Source organism: Onychomys torridus, chromosome 8 (genome assembly GCF_903995425.1).
Source record: "Onychomys torridus chromosome 8, mOncTor1.1, whole genome shotgun sequence".
NCBI lineage: Eukaryota > Metazoa > Chordata > Mammalia > Rodentia > Cricetidae > Onychomys > Onychomys torridus.
In genome coordinates, this window is record NC_050450.1 from 94,147,619 (window position 1) to 94,170,687 (window position 23,069).

At 42.3% G+C, this 23,069-nt stretch overlaps 2 protein-coding genes across 2 annotated transcripts in view; one reads left to right on the top strand and one right to left on the bottom strand.

Annotated features, from left to right (window-relative positions):
• The window catches only part of Ddx42 (DEAD-box helicase 42), a 42,834-nt gene extending 26,779 nt beyond the window's left edge, over nucleotides 1-16,055 (top strand). Inside the window, exons 8-18 of the mRNA XM_036195480.1 lie at nucleotides 489-608; nucleotides 2,198-2,374; nucleotides 3,559-3,687; nucleotides 4,392-4,491; nucleotides 5,032-5,079; nucleotides 5,794-5,891; nucleotides 8,156-8,432; nucleotides 9,425-9,651; nucleotides 12,359-12,469; nucleotides 13,609-13,710; nucleotides 14,357-16,055. Of these exons, the coding sequence (XP_036051373.1) occupies nucleotides 489-608; nucleotides 2,198-2,374; nucleotides 3,559-3,687; nucleotides 4,392-4,491; nucleotides 5,032-5,079; nucleotides 5,794-5,891; nucleotides 8,156-8,432; nucleotides 9,425-9,651; nucleotides 12,359-12,469; nucleotides 13,609-13,710; nucleotides 14,357-15,034 (2,067 nt within the window). The 3' untranslated portion in view covers nucleotides 15,035-16,055. The remainder of the gene's footprint in view (nucleotides 1-488; nucleotides 609-2,197; nucleotides 2,375-3,558; nucleotides 3,688-4,391; nucleotides 4,492-5,031; nucleotides 5,080-5,793; nucleotides 5,892-8,155; nucleotides 8,433-9,424; nucleotides 9,652-12,358; nucleotides 12,470-13,608; nucleotides 13,711-14,356) is intronic.
• On the bottom strand, nucleotides 16,042-23,002 carry Ftsj3 (FtsJ RNA 2'-O-methyltransferase 3). The gene is made up of 21 exons (XM_036195481.1): nucleotides 22,695-23,002; nucleotides 22,519-22,611; nucleotides 22,273-22,378; nucleotides 21,702-21,748; nucleotides 21,519-21,598; nucleotides 20,891-20,990; nucleotides 20,610-20,804; nucleotides 20,415-20,530; nucleotides 20,210-20,314; nucleotides 20,029-20,129; nucleotides 19,788-19,868; nucleotides 19,567-19,701; nucleotides 19,349-19,484; nucleotides 18,181-18,368; nucleotides 17,896-18,013; nucleotides 17,565-17,824; nucleotides 17,362-17,447; nucleotides 17,170-17,269; nucleotides 16,887-17,070; nucleotides 16,710-16,804; nucleotides 16,042-16,624 (listed from the first exon to the last, which is right to left on the bottom strand). The coding sequence occupies exons 2-21, from the start codon at nucleotides 22,583-22,585 to the stop codon at nucleotides 16,432-16,434; spliced, it is 2,493 nt and encodes an 830-aa protein (XP_036051374.1). The 5' UTR covers nucleotides 22,586-22,611; nucleotides 22,695-23,002; the 3' UTR covers nucleotides 16,042-16,431.
• Between the last annotated feature and the right edge of the window lie 67 nt (nucleotides 23,003-23,069).

Consider the following 23,069-nt stretch of genomic DNA (forward strand, 5'->3'; position numbering starts at 1 on the left):
CAGTCCCGCTGCCTGGGGCCCTCCCGAACAGGCCCTCTGTATAAGTGAGACAGTTGACAAGCATTAACTCTTGAAACATTAGTAAGTTGCATCTTTCTAACCAGTGGCTATAAATTTGATTTTCATCTTATTTGCAATTTTAATTTGCTTCAAGAGTAATCTTAATTTTTTGTTATCCTCATTAATGTTTATTTAGAAGGCAAAAACAGTGTTAATGACTTTTCCACTTAGTTAAGTAATTTGTTTCTATCTTATGAGAAAACTAATTTTAAGATAGTTTTAGGTACTTAGTCATTTAAAGTCATTTGATTGAATTATGTCAGGAATTCTTACCATGATATTTTTTGTTCTGCCTTTTTGGGGTATACTTTTGCTTACATATACTTACTTTTCACTCTTTATATCCTAGTTAAAATGTTTGATCTGAGTGGGTATTGTTGAACTTTAAATGAAAGTATTGGTATACTGGCAATTGTCTTTGTCTCTAGGTCTCTGGTGCTGCACCTCCTAGACCAGGAAGTAGTTTCGCTCATTTTGGATTCGATGAACAACTTATGCACCAGATTCGGAAATCTGAGTACACACAGCCAACTCCAATACAGTGTCAGGTATGTAATATATAATGGGAAGAAAATGAAGCAGAACAATAAGAAATCTATAGTTTTATTTACAACTCCTTTTTGGCTGGGCTTTAATCCCAGCACTCGGGAGGCAGAGGCAGGCAGATCTCTGTGAGTTTGAGGCCAGCCTGGTTTACAGAGTGAGATCTAGGACAGGCACCAAAGCTACACAGAGAAACCCTGTCTTGAAAAACCAACCAACCAAACAAAAAAACCCTCCCCTTTTTTGTGGTTCCAGTACTAGGGATCAAATCCAGGGCTTCATACATGCTAGGCAAATTCTCTTCCACTGAATTGTATTTAAAGTCCTGAAATTTTTAAAGATTGAAAAAAAATGAGAGTTCTTCACTGGTGTAAGAAGTTGCTAAGTGGCTGGAAAAATGTGTTTTTATGCCTGCTAAATACCTTGAACCTATGATATGAAGAAAATACTTTATTGCCTCAGAAAAAAGATTGTGCATGGATAAATTTGGTGCTTTTGATAACTAGAATTCCTTTGTATATTACCATTTCATTACTGAGACTAGTAGCTTCTATTTCCCATTCAAATGTGGGGCTTATCTATCCATTTACAAAAAATACTGAGAAATTTGTGTATATAAATGGTCTATTTCTTTTTGAGGGGAGAACATAAAAAAATTAACTTTTATTTTTATGCATATGAGTCTATTACTTGCATGTATGCCTGCTTACCACTTGCATGCAGTGCCTGTAGAGGCCAGGGGAGAGAGTTGGATGCCCTAGAACTGGAGTTACAGACAGTTTTGGGCCACTATAGTGATATTTTACTTGTACTGAAATGTGATTTTATTTGTATATTAATAAAGTTGCCTTGGGGTCAGAGCAAGCCATACCAGAGGCCAGGCGGTAGTGGCGCACACCTTTAATCCCAGCACTGGGGAGGCAGAGCCAGGCGGATCTCTGTGTAGCTTTGGAGGCTGTCCTAGATCTCGCTCTGTAGACTAGGTTGGCCTCAACTCACAGAGATCCAGAGGTATTTCTGTCTCTGAAATGCTAGGGATTAAAGGTGTGTGCTACCACTGCCTATCTTCATGTTTAATATTGTGGCCGTCCTGTTCTCTGACACCAGATAAGTTTATTTCAGGGAACACACAATATTTTGGGGAACACAATACCACCAGAGGCCATCATGTTGGGTGCCCATTATTGAACTTGAGCCCTCTGGAAAAGCCACTGTGTGGCTTAACCATTGTGTCATCTCTCCACTTCCGTTCAAAAAATTGTAATAGCTTCTTTTATAAATTGTAAGTTTTTTTACAATATATTGATACAAATGGAAGTCTTTTTTTAAATATATAAATGATAGCTGAGCCACATGAAGATGATATTATTTCCTTTAAATCAAGTTGATGGGAATGTCAGGATTCAGCTTGTGTGTGTGTGTGTGTGTGTGTGTGTGTGTGTGTCTGTCTGTCTGTCTGTCTGTCTGTCTGTCTGTCCTGGGATATTTTTGTTCCATTGGAAATGAATGTCATCTGTAGTCATTTTTCCAAGTGTATCTTTAGAATTGAAATTTTAGAGTATATATACCTTTTCTTTCTTTTCTTCTTCTCTAGGGTGTACCTGTAGCATTAAGTGGTAGAGACATGATTGGTATTGCTAAAACAGGCAGTGGGAAAACGGCAGCCTTTATTTGGCCCATGTTGATTCATATAATGGATCAGAAGGAATTAGAACCAGGCGATGGACCAATTGCTGTGATTGTGTGCCCTACTAGAGAGCTTTGTCAACAGGTATGTGCTTTGTAAAAGGCTCCTTTCCACATTTGAGCCAACAAGAGACAGTGACCTATGAATTTTTAGTTTTTGTTGCTTTGAGGTTCATGCATTGGTACACACATACATGTGGGGCCACTTAAAAGAGGCCTGAGGCTGACTTTGGGTATCCTCCTAGATTCATCTTCACATTTGCTAGGCTATTCCTGCTAGTCTGGCTCTAGAGTTCTGTCTCCATCTCCTGGGTGCTTCTGGGATTATTGACAGGGCATCATGCTCGCCCAGCTTTTATATGGGTTCTAGAAGTCTGAATGTCAGTCCTTAGGCTTGCATGACAAGTGCTTAACCTCCCCCCACTTCTGTTTTAAATGTGATAAAACTGTATACAAAATTGGCCATCTTCAGCCATTTTAAGTATATAGTTCAGTGGCTGACATTAATGTCATATTATTTACATTATTCTCCTAGAAAGTCTTGAGAAATGTTAGATACTATTCACAACAAGAGTAACATAACAATGTTTTTGTTTATTTTTTGTTTTGTTTTGTTTTTTATTCTCAAAGGGGTGTGGGTATTGTGGGAATTGTTTTTATTTTAAACTCATAATGTTTTCTCTGGTGAGTTTAATTTTCCTGTTAAAATGATAGGATCAAGAATAGGATGAATGATTCAAAACAAGATTATAGTCTTATTTTATGATTAAGCTGGATGTGTGGCCCATGCCTTTAATCCCAGCACTCAGCAGGTTAGGGCAAGATTTTTTTTCTTTTTTTTTTTAAATCATGTTCTAGGTTTTGGTATCTCTCCCAACATGATTTGTTTTGTTTTGTTTTGTTTGTTTTTGTTCTTGGTTTTAATTTTGGTTGTTACTGTTGTTTTGGTTGTTGATATTGGTAAGGGTGTGGATATGTATCAATAATAGGAATTGAGCACAGAGCCCTTAAGTGCTAGGCGAGTATTGAGCTATATGGCTAATCTCTTCTGTTTGTTTGTTCTAGTTATTAAATTACCCAGGCTGGACTTAAACTTGTTATCTTCCTCTTTAACCTCTCAGTTATCTAGAATTAAAAGCCTGTGCCACTAGGCACATCTAGGTTTTGATTTTCTGTAATAGCACACACTATGTTGTTTAGAACTCTCTTTTGAGTAATGGCAAAAGTATTTGTTAAGCTTATTGTTTGTAAAATATAATCACTTTTTAGATCCACGCAGAATGTAAGCGGTTTGGAAAAGCATATAATCTTCGATCAGTGGCAGTATATGGAGGAGGGAGCATGTGGGAGCAGGCCAAAGCCCTTCAGGAAGGAGCAGAGATTGTTGTGTGTACCCCAGTGAGTATATCTTGTGTTCAAGTGGGTTCTCAATCCCTTGTGATAGAGAAAACATGATTACTCTTGAGGAGAATTCCCTTTAAAATGTAAAGCTAGGTTGGGAATACCCTGGTGAGTTGCTTCCTTTCATTTTGGTTTAATTATGATTAGTTGACTAAACCGAAATCTAGTTACATCCATGACCCATGCATTAACAGCTACAAGTTCCTTCATATTTCAAACAAGTTTTCTTAGGCTTTCCTAAAAGCTGAATCTATGATGACCAAGAACGTGAAGAATCATAAAACACTCAGATAATGTTTAGAGCTGCCCAGAGGATGCAGGGTGAACATCAAACTCATTTATACTTTTTTAAATTCTTTTCAGATCATATTACACAAATGGTTCTGGCCCGCTTGTCCATAGAATTTAAACTATAATTAATATAAAGGAAGAGCTTGAGTTTTCAGAATTCTATTCTTGCTAAGTATAGGAGTGCATGCCTTTAGTCCCAGCACTTAAAAGGCAGAGGCAGGTGGGTGTCTGTGAACTCCAGGCTACCCATAAACCCCTGTTTAAAAAGTTTTTTTCTATTTCTCTGAGTTCGTTGCATAAAGGCTGTCAGATGAGTATCCATTTCTGTCCAAGACCAAAGAATTGACACTTTTTCCAGGAATGTAGCTGTAAATGTCTATGTGAATCTATTCATTTTGTGACTCTCACAGGGTCGGCTGATTGACCATGTGAAGAAAAAAGCTACTAATCTTCAAAGGGTCTCTTATCTTGTGTTTGATGAAGCTGATCGGATGTTTGACATGGGATTTGGTATGTCTTTGAATTATCAGTGTCTTCTGTCCCCACGTTCAAGTTAGCTTTCTCAGTGTCTTCCTAGAGTTAATCGGTACTTTTTATCATGAAAGAAGTTAAAAATACTTCTGGATTTTAAAAGAAACGGTATAGACCAAGCCATAAGCCATTTTGTAGAAGCTTTCTGAGGAAAGTGTGCTAATCTTGACTGTGTTGAGAAAATTTGCAAGTGCTTGTAACAGGGAATGTTTTCTCTGTTCTTTATTTTTACTCACAGGCCTTTGAAATTTACAGCCCATATTCTTAGATGGGTGAATATTAAGTCAAATAAGGCCCTTTCCTGGCTTCTTTGGCTTAACTGGCTATGCAAATTTTCATAAAGCTACTATCTACCCAGTTTAGCTACTCTGAAGTTTTTTGAAATTTCATACTGAATGGTGTCTAGTAGTTTCAGGACGTTTTTAATCCTTGAAAGTTCTCGTGGATTTTACTAAAGTGACTTTCACACCTCTTAAATGCATTACAGTATTGTGTTGATTACTGTTCTGTTTCTTTCAGAGTACCAGGTTCGGTCCATAGCAAGTCATGTCCGTCCTGACAGACAGAGTATGTATATGTATGAAGCAGCTTTAGAATTCAACTATATTTATATTCAAAATGAACACCTATGTTATAAGTACTCACAGTTATGGAAGTGAAAACTACTACGTATGTACTCATGATAACTATAAAGGGGAGAGTTAATGACCATTTATTTGAGCCAAAAAGATCTTAGAGCTCATTAGATGTATGTAACTCCTGTATTTTTTGTTTTTGTTTTCCACAGTACTGAGCCTAAGTCTTCTGCATGTTAGGCGAGTACCTTACCTGTCTGTGCTGTATATATGTATATATGTATCTCCAGCCTCCTTCTTCCCCCCTTTTTTCCACCTTACTTTTTAGATAGTCTTACTAAGCTGACTAGGCTGTCCTTGGACACTGTAGCCTAGGCAGGACAGACAGAAACCTGCAATACTCCTGCCTCATCTTCCAAATAACTGGGATCACAGGTTCATGCCACCAGGCCCAGCAAACCACTCACTCTTTTTGGATGCTAAAACTGAAAGTAAATAATTTGCTGCAGTTTAGATGCTGATTTGAGATCAGAACCTTTTCCTGGACTATTATGACAACTCATTTCTTCGTTGAAAATGAAGTAAAAACAAAAGAAAGAAAATAATGTTTGTTTAGTGAATCGGTTACATTACAGAAGCTTAATCAGTGGATTTAGTAAAAAATGCTATTTCTTTTTTAACACAATTTGCTTTTATTATCTTTTAGCTCTGTTATTCAGTGCAACTTTTCGGAAAAAGATTGAAAAATTGGCCAGAGACATCTTAATTGACCCTATTCGAGTGGTGCAAGGAGACATTGGAGAGGTAATCCTACACGAGGCAGGGTGGGTCCTTCCTGGAATTTCTCTTAGGGACATAGAGTTTGATTCTTAGTTAATGGTTTTCGTTGTTTTATTTGTTGTTATTGTTTTTGTTTTGAGACAGGGTTTCTCTATTTAGCCCTGGATATCCTGGAACTAGCTCTGTAGATTAGTACTCTGCCTCCTGAGTGCTGGAATGAAAGGCATGCACCACTGTACTCAGCCCTTCAGTAATGATTTAAAAATTAAAATATTATGTATGGTGCAACATGAATTAGATTTGCTTTAAGATAGATAAGTTGAGGGAGTGGCTCAGTGTCGATATATGGAAGCTGAGTGATGGGTATATGGGAATTATATTTGTTTCATCTTTTTTGTTCTTTCAAGACAGGGTTTCTCTGTGTAACTTCCCTGGCTGTCCTGGAACTCGCTTTATAGCCCAGGCGGCTGGCCTGAACTCACAGAGATCCTCCTGCCTCTGCCTCCCGAGTGCTGGGATTAAAGGCATGCATTATCGCATCTGCATGTTTTCACAAATTTTTTCAATTTTAAAAGAAACAAAACAGTCGGCCTGGAAGACTCAGTAAGTTAGACTGTGGACATTTAAATGATTATTAAAACAATCTGTATAGGGTGGTGTAGGATAATTTAGAGTCTGATAAAAATAAGTTTGATTTCATGCTTACCTACATATGCCCTTATGTGGTCATTTCTCTGAATGTGAATTTGTAATTCAGTTAAGGTTGTTTAGAGAATTTCTTGGGGGCCAGTAGATGGCTCAACCAGTAATGGTGCTTGCCTCTAAGTCTGAATTTAATCCCCAGGACCCACATCATCGAAGGTGAGAACTAATTCCTATAAGTTGTCCTCTGACCTTCATGTGTGTGTGGTAACACATGGAAGCATGCATATATGCATATATACACACAAATAAAAGGAGTAAAAAGAAAATTCCTTAAGATTATCTTCCCCGTTTTTGTTGTTTAATGTGCGTTTGTTAGGGTTTCTGTTGCTATGATAAAGACCGTGACTAAAATCAACTTGGGGAGGAACGGGTATTTTAGTTTACAGTTGTAGTCTTAGTGAAAGGAAATCAGGGCAGGAACCTGGAGGCAAGAACTGAAGCAGAGGCCATGGAATAACACTGCCTACTGGCTTCCTCCTATGGCTTGCTCAGCCTACCTTTTTTTTTTTTTTTTTTTTTTTAATGATTCTTTTTAATTTTTTTTTAATGTCCATTAGTGTTTTCCCTGCATGTATATCTATGTGAGGGTGTCTTTTTCCCTGGAACTGGAGTTACAGACAGTTGTGAGCTACCATGTGGGTGCTAGGAATTGAACCAGGGTCCTCTAGAAGAGCAGCCAGTGCTCTTAACCTCTGAGCCATCTCTCCAGCACCAGTCTACTTCCTTATATAACCCAGGACCACCTACCCAGGAATGGCACCGTGGCCTGGGCCCTCCACCATCAGTTAGCAATCAAGAAAATACCCCACAAATGTGCTATAGGTATTTTCTCAGTTGAAGTTCCTCTTCCCAGATAACTGTAGCCTGTATCAAGCTGACAAAAACCCAATCAGGACAATAGAGTTTTTTGGAACATAATTATAAATATATATGGGATACAGTGGCCTTTTAATACATGTATGTAATGTATAATTAGCATGTCCTACACCTCAAATGTTTATCATTTCTTTGTGTTGGAAACTGAGATCTTCTCTACTGAAACATGTAATCATTAGTCAACCATGTCCATTCCTTCTCGTGATTCCTGTTCAAGTGTTTGAATCTGAAGCACCTTAATATGTCAGGTTAAGTTGTGCTTATGACAGTGAGTGGGCAATACCCTCAAAAGTAGTTTACTACCCTGGGAATAATAAGAATAGGCATATAGGGGCTGGAGAAACGGCTCAGAGGTTAAGAGCACTGGCTGCTCTTCCAGAGGTCCTGAGTTCAATTCCCAGCAACCACATGGTGGCTCACAACCTTCTGTAATGAGAACTGGCGCCCTCTTCTGGCAAGCAGATATACATGCAGGCAGAACACTGTATACATAATAAAAAAAATCTTTTTTAAAAAAAAAGAATAGGCATATAAAAATCATGGCAGATTATTAGGGCATACAGATTAAATATGAATATACCAGGAAGAGTTGGTGGGCAAGGTGCTTTGAGAAAATAGTAAGTTTTAAGCTGTATTTGACATAATAAAGGAAGACCCAAAGATACTAGGTTTTGTACCAGCGTCACAGTTGCTTTATTTCTTCTCAGGCAAATGAAGATGTGACACAGATTGTGGAGATACTCCATTCTGGGCCTAGTAAATGGAGCTGGCTTACTCGGCGTCTGGTGGAGTTTACTTCTTCAGGGAGTGTCCTCCTGTTTGTTACTAAAAAAGCCAACGCTGAAGAACTAGCCAATAACCTTAAGCAGGAGGGTCATAATCTTGGTCTGCTCCATGGGGACATGGATCAGAGTGAAAGAAACAAGGTCATTTCAGATTTTAAGAAAAAGGACATCCCCGTCCTGGTGGCCACTGATGTTGCAGGTAAGAGTATGAATTTCATATAACCTTAGTCTTGAGCATACAGGTATCCCTACCCTGTTAGGAGACCTATAGCATCTGGTCACTCCCACTCTATCCTATGTAGAGCAGCAACTCTGTGACCACTTTGATGTAGTGTTCTCTATCCTCAAAGTAACCTTACAGCTAGAGACTGTCTGGGAGAGAACATTTATGCCCTTATGTCTACTGCAGTGCATATCTTAGGTTAATCTTAAGTTTCGACTTTACTGTGCTGAGTTTAGCAGAGTATTTTAGCTAGGCAGTGGTGTGCACACATTTGATCCCAGCACTGGGGAGGCAGAAGCAGGAGGATCTCTGAGTTCCAGGCCAGCCAGGGCTACACACAGAAACCCTGTCTCGAAAAACCAAGGAGGGTGGGGTGGGGTGGGGGACAAAAACCTAGTACTTTGGACCTAAAAGGTGGTTCATTGGCTACTTGCCAAACAATCCTGACAGCCTGAGAGCTTGGTATACAGGACTCAAATATATATAGTGTCAGGAGAGAGCTGACTCCCACAAGTTTCCTTTGCCCTCTCTATATATGCTGTGGTATGTACATGGATAAATAAACACACATACACAGGTCCTGGGTACTGAACTCCTCATGTAAGCACTACTACTCAAACCCTAGAGGGCTAACTTGTGTGAATTTTTTGTTTTGCTTTTTGAGATAAGTTTTTATGTATAGCCCAGACTATCTTGAACTCTGATCTTCCTGCCTCCATCTCCCAAGTATTGAGATTACAGGTGTGATTCCAGTTAAATTATCCACAGAATTTATATATTTATATAAAATTTATATATATATTCCTATTACTCCCAATAGAATGAATTACTTTTTATTCTTGGCTTTATAGCCGTGAGCTTGTCTGGGTAAGGGAAATGTACATTCTTATAACTAGCATTTCTGGTTACTTTGATTTTCTTTTAACTGCATATGAAAAGTAAAAGACTCTGAATACTTTGTATTTCAGCCCGTGGTCTGGACATTCCTTCAATTAAGACAGTCATCAACTATGATGTAGCACGAGACATTGATACCCACACTCACAGGATTGGACGAACAGGAAGAGCTGGTGAGAAGGGCGTGGCCTATACCTTACTGACCCCAAAGGACAGCAATTTTGCTGGGGACCTTGTCCGGAACCTGGAAGGAGCCAACCAACATGTTTCTAAGGAACTCTTAGACCTGGCAATGCAGGTGAGGGGTGGGCCCTTGAAATTGATAAGAGATTGTACAGCAAAATAAGAAAGTTCAGCAGGCAGGGGAGGGAGATAACGTAAGAACTTGAAAAGAAAATGGGCAGGAAGGGTGTGGTTAATGTAGACCTGGCACTGGGGGTATTAGAAGTCGTGTATATGTTCTTTTCTACAATTTCTGTTGAAAAGCTGCTCCTTTCTTTGGGCTGAAATGTGTTTCTTTAGTTTCTTCCTGCTTACCCTATAGAACACTTTTATGAGTACGTTTAAACCTCAGAAGATGCCCACTATTGTCTCTTGTTCCTTCCCCTAAGTCTTCTCTTTTTGAGGGCTAAAATTATATGGTTGGTTTTTTGTTTGTTTAATGAGGAAACGGTTTTGTGGTGCTTATTTTGTTATTTTTGTTTGATTTTGTTACTAGGGATTGAATCCAAGGTTGTTGTTTTTTTACATGCTATGTGAATAGTCTACTACTGAATTACATCCCCTGCCTCTGTTTTAATGGGCCTTAAGTACTTTTTACATACTGATATTTCATGTCTGACCATACTGATTGCCCTCTTCCAGATATGCTCTATTCCAAAACTAAGTATGGCCAAATTACGCCTTGAATCACTTATTCCATGCAGTTCTCAAATTACAAATGTATTCAGGACAGTTGACTTCTGTTTTTATTGCAGTGCTAGAGATTAAATTTGAGATCTTGTGTGTGCTAGGCAAACATTCTAGTGCCTCTTCCTTAAGACAAGTTCAGATAGTAGGAATTGTTTGTTTGACTTGGCTGTTTGAGCCTGTATGGAGCCCAGCTGGATTGTTGGGAATGCCCTTGTTTGTAAACAAAATGCCCTTGAGTGTAAAGGACTGCAGTGCAGAAAAGAGGAGGAGAATGATGCTTTTTCTCCCTTTGCTCAGTGGAGAGCAAAGCTAAACTAAAATTCTGAAAAGGATACATTTACATGGCATTTTCTTTTCTTTCTTTTTTTTCCTCTTGGTTTTTCGAGACAAGCCTTCTCTGTATAACAGCCCTTTCCATCCTAGAACTCACTTTGTAGACCAGGCTGGCCTCGAACTCACAGAGATCTGCCTGCCTCTGCCTCCCAGTTCTGGGATTAAAGGCGTGTACCACCACACCCAGCTTGCATGGCATTTTCTTACACCCTTTCTGTGTCTTAGGCTTTCTGTGCTCAGTACCTTTTCCAAGCCTATCACACTTCTCAATATTTAGACAAGTAGTGTGTAATTCTCAGGTGAAACTTTAACACTGATGTTTGTGTTCTGCTTATTTGTTTGTTGTATTGAGGCAGAGTCTCATTATGTGACCCTGTTTGTCCTTACTACCTAGCCAGGCAGGCTTCAGACTGACAGACATCTACCTGTCTCTGCTTTCCAAGTGCCTGGCTAATGTCAGTTCTTTTGTGTGTGTTTGTTTTGGTTTTGAAATGATTCTCTGTGTAACAGCTCTGCCTGTTCCAGAACTTGCTTTGTAGATCAGGCTAGCCTCACACAGAGATCACCTGCCTCTGCCTCCTGAGTGCTGGAATTAAAGGCGTACACCACCACCACCTGGCCTAAAGTCAGTTCTTTTTTTAAATTTATTTTTATTTTATGTGCATTGTTATTTTGCCTGTATGTATGTCTGTGTGAGTGTGTCAGATCGTGGAGTAACAGACAGTTGTGAGCTGCCATGTAGGCACTGGGACCCGAACTTAGGTCCTATGGAAGAACAGTCAGTGCTCTCAACCTGAGCCATCTCTCCAGCCCCTAAATTTAGTCAGTTCTTAATAAGCCTTAGTTCACCGAGCCTTTTTTCCCTTCATTTCTGAATGTATTTATTCTTTATAAGCTTTGCTTCTGTGTAAGCTTATGTTCAATGGTGTTTATAGATGGGTTAAGAAATAAAATATAGGGCTGTAGAGATGGCCCTCATGGTTAAGAATACTTACTTACTGTGGCCAGGTGGTGGTGCACACGGTTAAGCCCCACACTTGGGAGGCAGATGGATCTCTGTGAGTTTGAGGCCAGCCTAGTTTACAGAGCAAGATCCAGGACAGGCATCAAAACTACACAGAGAAACTCTGTCTTGGGGGGAAAAAAGAATACTTACTGCTCTTTCAGAAGACCCTGGTTTGGTCCCCAGTATCCACATCAGGTGACTCACAACCGCCTGTAACTCCCATCTCATGGGATTCAATGCCCCCTGGCCTCTGTAGATACCTCTATGCACTTAGTAAATATAAACTCTCTCTCTCTCTCTCTCTCTCTCTCACACACACACACACACACACACACACACACACACACACACAAGTGCAGAGTAACTATGTTACATTATGTTTGCTTAGTCACTTTCCTTCCTGGAGGCTCTGATGGAACAGTAAGAGAAACTTGAGCTAAGCATCTAAGCACCTGATAAATTTGATGTGTGAAGCTACCAAAAAGAAGACAGGGTGGAGTTGGGGGTGTGGTTTGTTGGCAGGTGCTTGCCTGGAGTGCTTAAACCCTCCATTCAACTGTACATGGTAGCAAATGCATGTGATCTCAGTGCTAAGGAAGTGGTTGCAGAAGGTTCAGAAGTTCAAGATTATCTGTGGCTTCAAGGCCAAGGTAGAAAAGTTTTTCCTGCCTACTTCATTTTCTTTTTGACTGGTTTTACTTTCTTTCGCTTTTTCTCCCTTCATGGGTTTAACCTTGAATTGTCTTCATTGCAGAATGCCTGGTTTCGGAAATCCCGCTTCAAAGGAGGGAAAGGCAAAAAGCTGAACATTGGTGGAGGAGGCTTGGGCTATAGAGAGCGGCCTGGGCTAGGCTCTGAGAATTCGGTAAGTTCATACTACAGCAACGCTCTGCGATCGGTCCTGTGTCTTAAATTTTGGTGATATTTTGATGTACCCAAACAGTTCTTGAGGCCAAAACCCTGTGTTCCGGGGCGTGTGTATTTAATCTGCTGGTCTGAGTCAGTGCAGTGCTGTTTCTTATAAGGAAACTTGCTGTGGAAGAACCATGTATGTGTACCTGGCTTACTAGGCTTGCTTAGGGTTAGTCTGGCTTTAGTGCATCTCAGGTTGCAATCCCTTGACCACCAGGACATGCAAACTCATCACCCACTTCAGACTTGTTAATTAAATAAAAACTCTGGATATGTGTGAAATGCAGTTGTCTGTTTTTAAAAGCCTTTCTATACTGGTCTAGAGTCTATTGCTTGAAATTGTTACTAAGATGGTCACAGAGCTAAAACTATACTCAGAAATGGTGCCTACACTGAAGACTTTGATCATTTGAGAAGACCTGGATGGTCTCACAAGTTCAGTAAATAAAGCACTCAACTCACTGGCTTGCCTGTCCATCATTACAGTGATGCTTAAAGCCAGAGAACAGAGCTGTCAGTATACACTCATGGAGCGCTAGTGTTAACTTGGCATCGTTGGTAGGTAAACAGTGTTCCTCATATTATAGTATGTTGGTTGTGGAAGTAATAGTGATGACTGATAATTATTGAGCACTTTATATGTGCCAGGGCCACTCCAAATATTATTTCAGTCTTTAACCAATGTAAGTGATTGCAGATAATGAAACTTAAAGTTACACACCAGCCAGTGTTGAAATAGACTCAGAATTTTTATCGGTCACTCAGATCCTGTGAAGCTACATTGTCATTTTCATCTTTAGCATTTATACTTAACAGAATGGTGATATAATGTACAATCATACTGTGAGTCTAATTTGATAGCATTCTGATCTTTGAGGTTAATTCCCAGAAATAAATGTACTAGGTTGAGGGACACAGCATTTTTAAATACCTCTTTATTATAGTACCTTTTCTGAAAAAGGAAATAACTTCTAAAAAATACCCAGCATCACTAGATCTGGATTTTCAATGTGATAAGGCTGTCTGTGACAGTTGCTTTTTTATCTAATTCCCATTCTCATGAGTATGTTTGGTTCTTTTTTTTTTTTTAAGGACCGAGGAAATAACAACAATGTAATGAGCAATTATGAAGCCTACAAGCCCTCCACAGGAGCCATGGGAGATAGGCTGACGGCAATGAAAGCAGCTTTTCAGGTCTGAAATACATACTCCTCCATTTTAAAAGCTTTCAACGGGGGCTGGAGAGATGGTTCGGTGACTAAGAGCACTTACTTGTATTCTTACAGAGGATCCAGGTTTGGTTTGTCAGCACCCACATGGCAACCTAACCATCTTTGATTCCAGTTCCAGGGAATCTGACACCCTTTTCTGGTCTGCACAGGCACCAGCCATGCATGTGGCACACATAAATATGTGCACACAGGCCAGGCGCTCGCTGGTAGCGCATGCACTCAAGGCAGAGGCAGGTGGATCTCTGAGTTCAAGGCCATCCTGGGCCTCAGAGCAAGTTCCAGGACAGCTTGGACTACACTGAGAAAATGTCTCAGAAAAGAAAAAAGAAAATATACACAGGCAAAAAATACTTAAAATTAAATCTTTTGTTTTTGAAAGCTTTCAACACTAACTCCTGGCAGAGTGGGAGACCTCCCTGAGATAGTAGTTGAGTCTGTAAGCTTCATTCTAGATTTAGAGCCTTCTGTTTACTCAAAGTTCACATAGAGATTTAACAGTATCCTGCCTGGATATGCAAGTGGGGTTTTTGTGTACTTTACCATTGTCAAACTTGGTTGTATACTCAAGTTTGTTGTTACACTTATTCCTGATGTTTTTTCTCTTTCAGTCTCAGTACAAGAGTCACTTTGTTGCGGCCAGTTTAAGTAATCAGAAGGCTGGAAGCTCTTCTGCTGGGGCAAGTGGATGGACTAGTGCAGGAAGCTTAAATTCTGTTCCAACTAATTCAACACAGCAGGGCCATAACAGTCCAGACGGCCCCGTCACCAGTGCTGCCAAGAACATCCCAGGCTTCAGCAGTTCTGGGAATATCAGCAGTGCCCCAGTGACCTACCCTTCTGTTGGAACCCAAGGAGTCAACAACACAGCTTCAGGGAGTAACAGCCGTGAAGGGATTGGGGGTGGCAATGGGAAGAGAGAGAGATATACTGAGAACAGGGGTGGTGGCCGTCATAGTCATGGAGATGGTGGTAATCGGCATGGAGATGGTGGTCGCCATGGAGATGGATACCGTTACCCAGAAAGCAGCAGCCGTCATACTGATGGCCACCGACACGGAGAGAACAGGCATGGAGGAAGTGCCGGCAGACATGGAGAGAGCCGGGGTACAAATGATGGTAGGAATGGAGAAAGCAGGAAAGAAGGCTTTAATCGTGAAAACAGGATGGACCCTCCCAAGGTGGACAGCAGCAAGATAGACAAAGTGGACAGCAAGTCAGATAAGACATCTGATGGTTTTGCTGTTCCAGAGCCACCCAAACGTAAGAAAAGTCGATGGGACAGTTAGAGGGTATGTGAAAATCAGCGTGAATCAGTTGTCTTTAATTTTATTTTTAGAAAGATTTTGGTATCTAGGTGTCTCAGGGCTGGGTTGGGGTCCAAGATGCAAGGGCCCCCTGCCCTTGGTGGAGAGCTGGAACATGGAGACATTATACCTTCATCTGGTATTCATTCAGATGTTTTCTTGGGAACCTGCATTGGTCCTGGAAAGCAGAGAGCTGGGAAGCTTTTGTTCCTCTGGGTGAGTTATAAGGAGGGTAAGTGGAAGATACTTAGGGAGAAAGGGCCTTATGGGGCACAAAACTCACTCTAGGTTTATAATAGCTTATATTTTTTACTAAAATGTCACCTTATAAACATCTATAAATTGGATTTTCTTGTTAGCCAGGCAGTCCCATTTTTTGGAGTTGGCTTGTGTAAACCCAACCTTCAATCTGTTAGGGATGCTTGGGAAACAGTTTGGTGCTTTCAGGTGTTTGCAGGGGAGGTACCTGATACTCAGGATACTCAGGTTCCTCGGACAGCTTTGTTTCCAGCCCTGAGACATGTAGGAAGGGCAGCCTTCCAGACTCGGGCATTGAGATCCTAAGCCACTGGGACTGAAGAATTACGGCATCATCCAGGCCTGGGGCACTGCTAAATTTACCATTGAAAACCAACCCCAACAGTAGCTTTGAAAGTGTCTTCTCATTGTAATTTTTTTTTAACTTGCCCAATAGTAGAAAAGTCTTTTGCTGAAATGATTCTGATGATTTTTGTTCTATCTTGTTTATAAAATGAAAATATACAAACTTTGAATTTTGTGATTTGTTTTTGTTTGTTTGTTTTTGTTTTATTTTTTGTGAAGGTTTCTTTAAGATGTGCATTCCTCTCTGCTTGCTCGCTAGTAAATGTTTTACTACTGGGACCTGAGGGCTGTTGTTTCTACCGTACAGTAGTTGCTACATAGTAAATTATGGCTTGGAACAGTGCAGCCTATGATGTGAAATGTGGGGAAGTGCTTGCTTATTAAACTATCAGAAAAGTTATTTGTTCTGTTATCTTCATTTTATTCAAATAATGGGAAAGGGTGGGAGAGGACTCAGGAGAACCACATGCTTAATAGGCTACAACAGTGCCATCACACTCAGTTTCCCCTTAAGGCTTAAAAAAGATGTTTCCATCCCAAGTCCTTTGTGAAAGATTGGGGGGCGGGGGTTGGTGTCAGTGTGTCATAATCAAAAATAGTCCCTTGGTGCTTTCTTGTATGACCATTCTCCAAGAGCACTTCTCCAAGGACTTCTATTGTAGAATTGTAGGCACACAATAGCGCTCCCCTAATCATATGGGCAACAGCAGGTGCCAAAACCACCAGAGTGAACTATACCACATCTTCCTAGTCTTTGTCTCTCCAGATGCGTCTGCTCACTTCCGCTTGTGTTTTTTCTTCTGTTCCTTCCGTTGCTGTGCTCTCTGGTCCTTCTTCATCCTAGAGTCCACTACCTTGAAATGACCTCTGACTCCAGCTGGCCGCCTGACCTTACGGCCTACACCTTTTTTAGCTACAACATAGGTGACCTGGCGTTTCTCCTTGCCAAGTCCAGCCTTCTTGTAGAGACTGTAAGAGAAAGAAGCAGGTTATGGTCCGTTCTCTGGAACTCTACTTAGCCCGGTGTCTCTGTGGCTGCTGTTTGCCAAATTACCTTCGCAGCTGTGCCGCCTTTTCTCGTTCTGAGATATCCACAGTGTTCACCACAGCTTCTGCCTTCTTCTTGGTCTGCTCCAGCTTCTTCAGCATCTGGAGGGCAGCCTCAGTTAGATGACTTCTTTCTCTAACTTTCCCCAGCAACTCCTAACCTCAGGCAATCTCAGCTACTTACCCTCCGTTTCTTTCTGGCCTTAGCCTCAGCTATTTTCTTGATGGGCCGTGCATTGATTTCCCGCCAGCGTTTTCGGTAATGCTCCACATCCTTCTTGTCAACAGGCAGCTGGCGTATCCGGTGCTGCTTCTCTTCCTGCACAAACCACTCTGGAAGTTCACCCTCATCTTCATTAAATGCATACCTGAGTAGAGAGGTTACCAAGCCAGTAATCACCTGTTACTTCCCTAAGGAAGGAAACCTTCCCTTAGCCCATGGAACTTGATGATGCTGGGGCCCTTACCGGTTGAATGAGTTATCTATAAGGTCTCTCTTTGCCTTTTTGGAAGAGGCAATAACAGCACCTAGAGCAAGGCCTTCAGGGTCCAGAATTCGGTGTTTCGCTGGAGAGGGAAAGGCAAAAGTCAAAGCCTGATTCTCCTCACTGAAACTTGCTCTGGTTTCTCTCTCCACTGTGTACATACATACTTCTTACCTGGGTCCTCAATAGGTACTACCTCAAACCCATCATCATCTGCCTTAGAACCACGGCTTCGCTTAATACCACGGGATGCTTTCCAGCTGTGGAAGAAGGCAGAATTTTGATTATTCTACCGCCTCCATGGAGATAACCCACTTTGCCACAACGTTATTGCTCATTTGAAACCACCTAGTGGAACTACACAGAAGCCCACTCACCTTCCTTCATCCTCGCTACTGCTGCTGTCACTATCTGAGCTGTTGACTTCGTCCTCCCCTCCAGGGTCAGTGACAGCTTCTGTCCCCGAAACAGCCTCTGTCTCCTTAAGAACCTCATTCTGGCACTGGGGAGGTTTCTTCTCAGTCTTCAGACTAGAAGGTGGTGGAGGTGGCTCCTTCCTACGGCTCTTATGGAGCAGCTGTGCCTGACTGATCTCCAGGGCCTCATTAGCATCATCCTCAATTCCACTGAAGCCGTCCTGTGATAGAAAAACCTCAGCAACCCTTCTCCCAGAGAATTCCAGTGTCCTGTCAGTCTCCCTGGCTCTACCTTGGAGAACCACAGGTTAGCTTGCTCTTCCTGCAGCACCGCCTTTTCTTCCAGTGGTACCAGCAATGGATTCTCTCCTTCTTCCTCTTTATTGTCATCTACTTGAGCAAACCGCAAGCTGTAGAACCAAATGAAAGTGAGGTGAAACTTAAGTCACACACTACCACCACCTCCACCATCCCACCCCCAGCACCTAGAGGCTTTGCTGTCTATGCCCACACCATTTCTATCTTGAGAATCAAGCTGAAGTGGCAGCACTTCCTTTCTCACACACACAATCCTTACCACTTCCGGTCCTTCAGACTAGAATGTGTCCCGACTCCTGCCAGCTCTTCTGGATCCAGGTCACTCTCCAGAGAAGTATCATCATCATCATCATCCTCAGCATCTGACACATAGATGTCGTCCCTTGGCAGATCAGACAGAAATGTGTCTGCAGCATTCATGTCTCCTTGTGTTACTTCCTCTAGCAACTGAAGTCAACAGGGATAGACTGAAGTACTTTAAGGCAACACTGCATTTTCCCATGCCCATTAACATCAGTGAGAACACTGACAAATGTCAGCACCTACACAGACAGCAGCTGTGACCTAGAAAAGGAACCAGCATGTCTAAAATGTCCAGTTCGAGGGTCAGGCCTACATGCTGACTAGTTTAAAAATAACTCAGAAGCCAGTTGAAATACCTGAATTCACATCTCTACATTTTGATCCCAAGTCAAGAAGCTCCAGACAGCATGCATCAAACCAAACTGATAGCTTTCAAGTACTCTCAGAACCAAGAACCTATTCTCAAGGTGGACAGAGCTGTATTTATCACAACATCCTGGGGTTATACTTAACCATTTTCTTAATTCGCCATAAAACTCGCAATGGATATGGTATATTCTTATTTAACAAATCAAACTGAGGAATGGTACATAGTTGTAAGTTACATACCTCAAGTGGAGTTGGAACTAAAAGCTGTACCTGCTCTATTGCCTCTCCTGTGTCATAAAGGTGACTAGGATATCTTACCACAGAAGCTCATTCTGCATGTGACATGGCTTTTACTATGGAAGGCATGTTCTTCCATATTTGACAGAAGCATCACCCAGCAGCCCAATGCGAGTTGTTCATTGGCCACAGTGAGGTGAAGATGACTGCCCCACAGAGGAATCCAGTCTGTTGGTAACTCAGGTGCTACAGCTTCATCTACTGTAATGTGAACTCTTAGTCTTAATACTCTAGTTTTACAAATCTTCCTGATCTCATATTAGGCATGTTTCTTTTCAGTATGTGAGTCAGAGTATTCTCACTTTTTTTCTCTACAATTCCCCTTACTTACAAATAAAATTATTGGTGAATACAACAACCAAACCCCAAGATCATTCAGTACATTTAATCCAATGTCCCCCCACCTCCAAGCCTTCAAACTGATCATCCTGACTCCCCTGTCTCCAGGCCTCCCTTACCTGCTGACCCCTGATGGTATGCAGGGAGAACATGCCTGTCTCCCCCTCGTCTGCAATGGAAACCCCAGGCAAATCCATCTTCAGCTCTACACGCTCCCGCTGCTTCCTCTGTTCACGGAGCAATTTCTTTTTCTTCCTGAACAGATAGTTTGAGGGATTTAACTTGCCTGGCTCCAAAACTTTTACCATCTCCATATCCTCTTCCTCAGGCCCCTCACCTCTTTAGTTCAGCCACCTCTTGAGCTTTCATCTCTGCCAGGGTCCGGTTAAGCTGCTCCTCCTCCTCCTCCTCTGAAGCCTGCTTTGTCTCAGCAATTGACTCATCCTCATCACCTTCTTCTTCTGAGCTGAGGCTGGCACACCAATCCAAAGAGTCTGCTTATTTTCCCAGACACTTGGTCCAACACCCAACCACCGCTAACCCTGGTTACTTCCTCACCTGATGTCCAGTGCCTTTGCTTGCTCTTTCAGCTTCTTGGCCACATATCGCCGAAGTCTTGTTCTCCAATTCAGAAGAGACCTGCCCAAGAAATATTAATCTTAACCATCCCCATCCCTGCCTCTTCAAGTCCACACTCCAAATTTCAGGTTTCAGCCACAAACTTAAACGGAATCCTGGTTCCCAGAGTTCAATGTCATGTTCTTCAAAGGCCTGTACCCTGTCCCTTACACCTATGTACCTAAGTTCCTTGCGCCCCAGCACTTTGATGTCCTGACAGCATGCTCTTATATCCTCAGTTGTAGCTGGATGCTGTGCCAACTCTTCATCGTCTATTGAGATCTATTTGTGAGGAAAAGGAATGAAATTTCTTTCTGGCCATGTTTCTGGGGCTCCCTTATACCTTCAATCTGGGAACTCACTTCGCTGGCCTTGGAGAGGAAGTCAACAGGATTGGCAGCTCGAAAGAAGTCAGTGACTGAGGTTCGGTGATAGAGAGTGAGATCACCCTCGGCATAACCTTCAGCCTTAGGAAGGGGAATAAAGATGGTTAGACAGTCCCTTCTTGGATATCAAGTCTTCCCAGTTTCACAACCCATTTCTCAAATAAAAAACAAAACAAAACACCTTTGGCTTCTTCTTTGTCACTAGCTCAGTAACAGTTTTAGCCTGAACTTCAACCTCTTTAAAGGCAAACTTAGGGTCGAAGAATTTACTGTCAACCTTGTCAGGAGCCAGGAATCCTAAAATGGGAAGATAGATCAAAGGTATGCTTTCATAATTAGAAGGCTGTGTCAAGAGGAAGAAGTAGCGACAACCCACCTTGGCAGACTACAAAGATTTCTGCAGATTCGTGGCGAGAGGCCTGGGGCTTCGTGGCCTGGACACGGTGGAACAGCTGCTGGAAGATCCACAGCAGGGGCTGATAGTCACGGGAACGGAAGACTTTGGTGATGAAGCAACCACCACGGGCCAAAAAATCACAAGCCAGACGCAGTGCCATCAGTGTCAAGTTAGCTGCAGGGCGGAGACGGCCAGTAAGAGCCTGTAGCTTCAGAGCATGCCACCTCCACCCTCCCCTCCAAGCTCCACACTCCCAGTACCTTGTGAGTAAGCATCATGGACCCAACTAGCCCCAACATTGGGAGCTCCATCATTGAGTACAACATCAACTTTCCAAGTCTTCAGCTCCTTCCTCAGGGCCTGATGAAGAGTAAGGGTTTATAGCAGCGGAAACAGAAGAAGGGCTAAGAATAGAATTCCTGGTTCAGTCATCTGTCATTTACTAAGTGGGCACAATGGGCAACATCCTGTGCCAGGTACTAGGGGTACAAGAAACAACACTTTTGTCTTCACCAAGCTTAGAATAAGTTCACTGGAAAGAATTTTAATGAAGATCTCCTGTCCTTCTACCAATTCACAATACTGCTTCTACCAGGCATGGTAACACAAGCCTGTAATCCCAGTATTCAAGAGGCAGAAAGACTGCAAGATCAAGGCCAACCTTGTTCCACGTCAGTCTATGCTACATAGTTATAAGCTATCCTGAAGTACACAGCAAGACACTGGCTTGGGGAAAAAAGAAAAAAAGAAAACTTTGACTGTACACTAGGATTGTCATAGGTCTTTTGGGGCACATGCTAAAAAACCATGGTAAACTGGGAAGTGTTTCACCCTTAGGAGACAATGATGTCAGCACATAAAGGAGCAGGAAGGAGAAATTCTCATTACCTGCCTACAGCGCTCTGTTGTGATATCTTCCTGAAGAGTCACAACATTGGGAAGAGGCTTGATTGGAACCAGGTCCACTCCTGGAAGAAGTTAGGTCAGTGAATTACATGGTGGAGAGTGATGAAGAACAAAGTTGGTATTTCACAAACCCCTCCCCCTCAATTACCCAGGAGAGTCACTCACCCACAATAAGACTGGATACAGGCATAAACTTGGCAGCCACCTGCAGCCTGTGAAAGGGACATATTAAAATACCTTTCCCTTCTTTGGCAATGTGATGTTTCACCCCTTTTAGGGGTACATGTTACATGTAGTGGCCAAATGTCTTTACACACACATTCTCTACAATCAAGAAGCAAACTGCTTCTTGAATTCCAGCACAGGCCTGCATTCCCAGCTCCAAGGAGAGCAAGGCAGTAAGCTCACAAGTTCAAGGCCATCCTGGGCAACTTTTAAGAGTACCTGTCTCAAGAAATAATAAAGCAGATTCCCCAATCTCCTATAACTCAGAGGTAGCGTGCCTGTCTAACATGAGTAAGTCCTTGGTTCCAGCCCCAGTTGAGAAAAAAAAAAAAAAAAAAAGAATAAAGCTGCCTTCCAAAGTTTAAGAAAGGAACATGCTATGGAGTATTCAATCTGAATTCTGTAATTACTGTAACAGGGATGGGTAGAGAGTCGATTCCCACTCCAAAGCAGCTCAAAACTAATCAGGGCCAGGAAGGAGCCATCAAGTGCAACCCTTGCCAAATGTTACCATCCTCCGGGCGCAGCACACAGGTCCAGCAAGGCCCGGGCTTTCTGCAGGAACTGAAAGCGGCGATTGAGCTGGATCAGCTTGAAGGCAGAGCGCGAACGATAACCTGGACCGTAGGGAGTTAGTGTACAAAACAATAACGTCTACGGAGGCCTTTTCTAGCAGCACTTCCACGGTCTCACAACCCCATCACCCCCTCTAAGGAAAGGGAATTCAGTATTACAAAAAGCGCGAACCCGGACTCACCTGTCTCCTTGGCCAAGTGATAGAACTTGTCCCGCCGGCTCTTGCCTACTTTGCCTTTCTTCCCCATGGTGGGATGGGGTAATATCACTCACTCTGGGAAGAAAGAAAAAGTTCAGGCCATCTTCCCGAACCCTGGATTCTGCTTCGACTCCTTAGCCGACGAAGGAATCACTCACCGGACCCTGAGACAGCCCTTAACTCCACAGGGTTTTCAACACTTAGGAAACAGCACATGTAGGCAGCTATCGCACTTCCGCTTCCGCTCGCGTTTCCTGCGTTCCTGGCGTTAAGTTTTCCGCCATTTTGAGTGTGGCCAAGATTTTTCTGTCCGCGGATCTTACTAGCTAAAAGTGGAGCCTAAGAAGGTCGCGGACAATAACTACTAACCTAGACTCCAGGAAGCAACACCCAGGTCTATGTCTCCTCACTCCCTCCCAAAGCTGCTGACCTCCAGAAGCGCCTCTTCCGTTAGCGCCGCTGTTAGTGTTCCGCCACACACCCCGCCCACTGACCCGGAACTCTTCTCTGCGGAGTCTCAGGTCGCAGGCTTC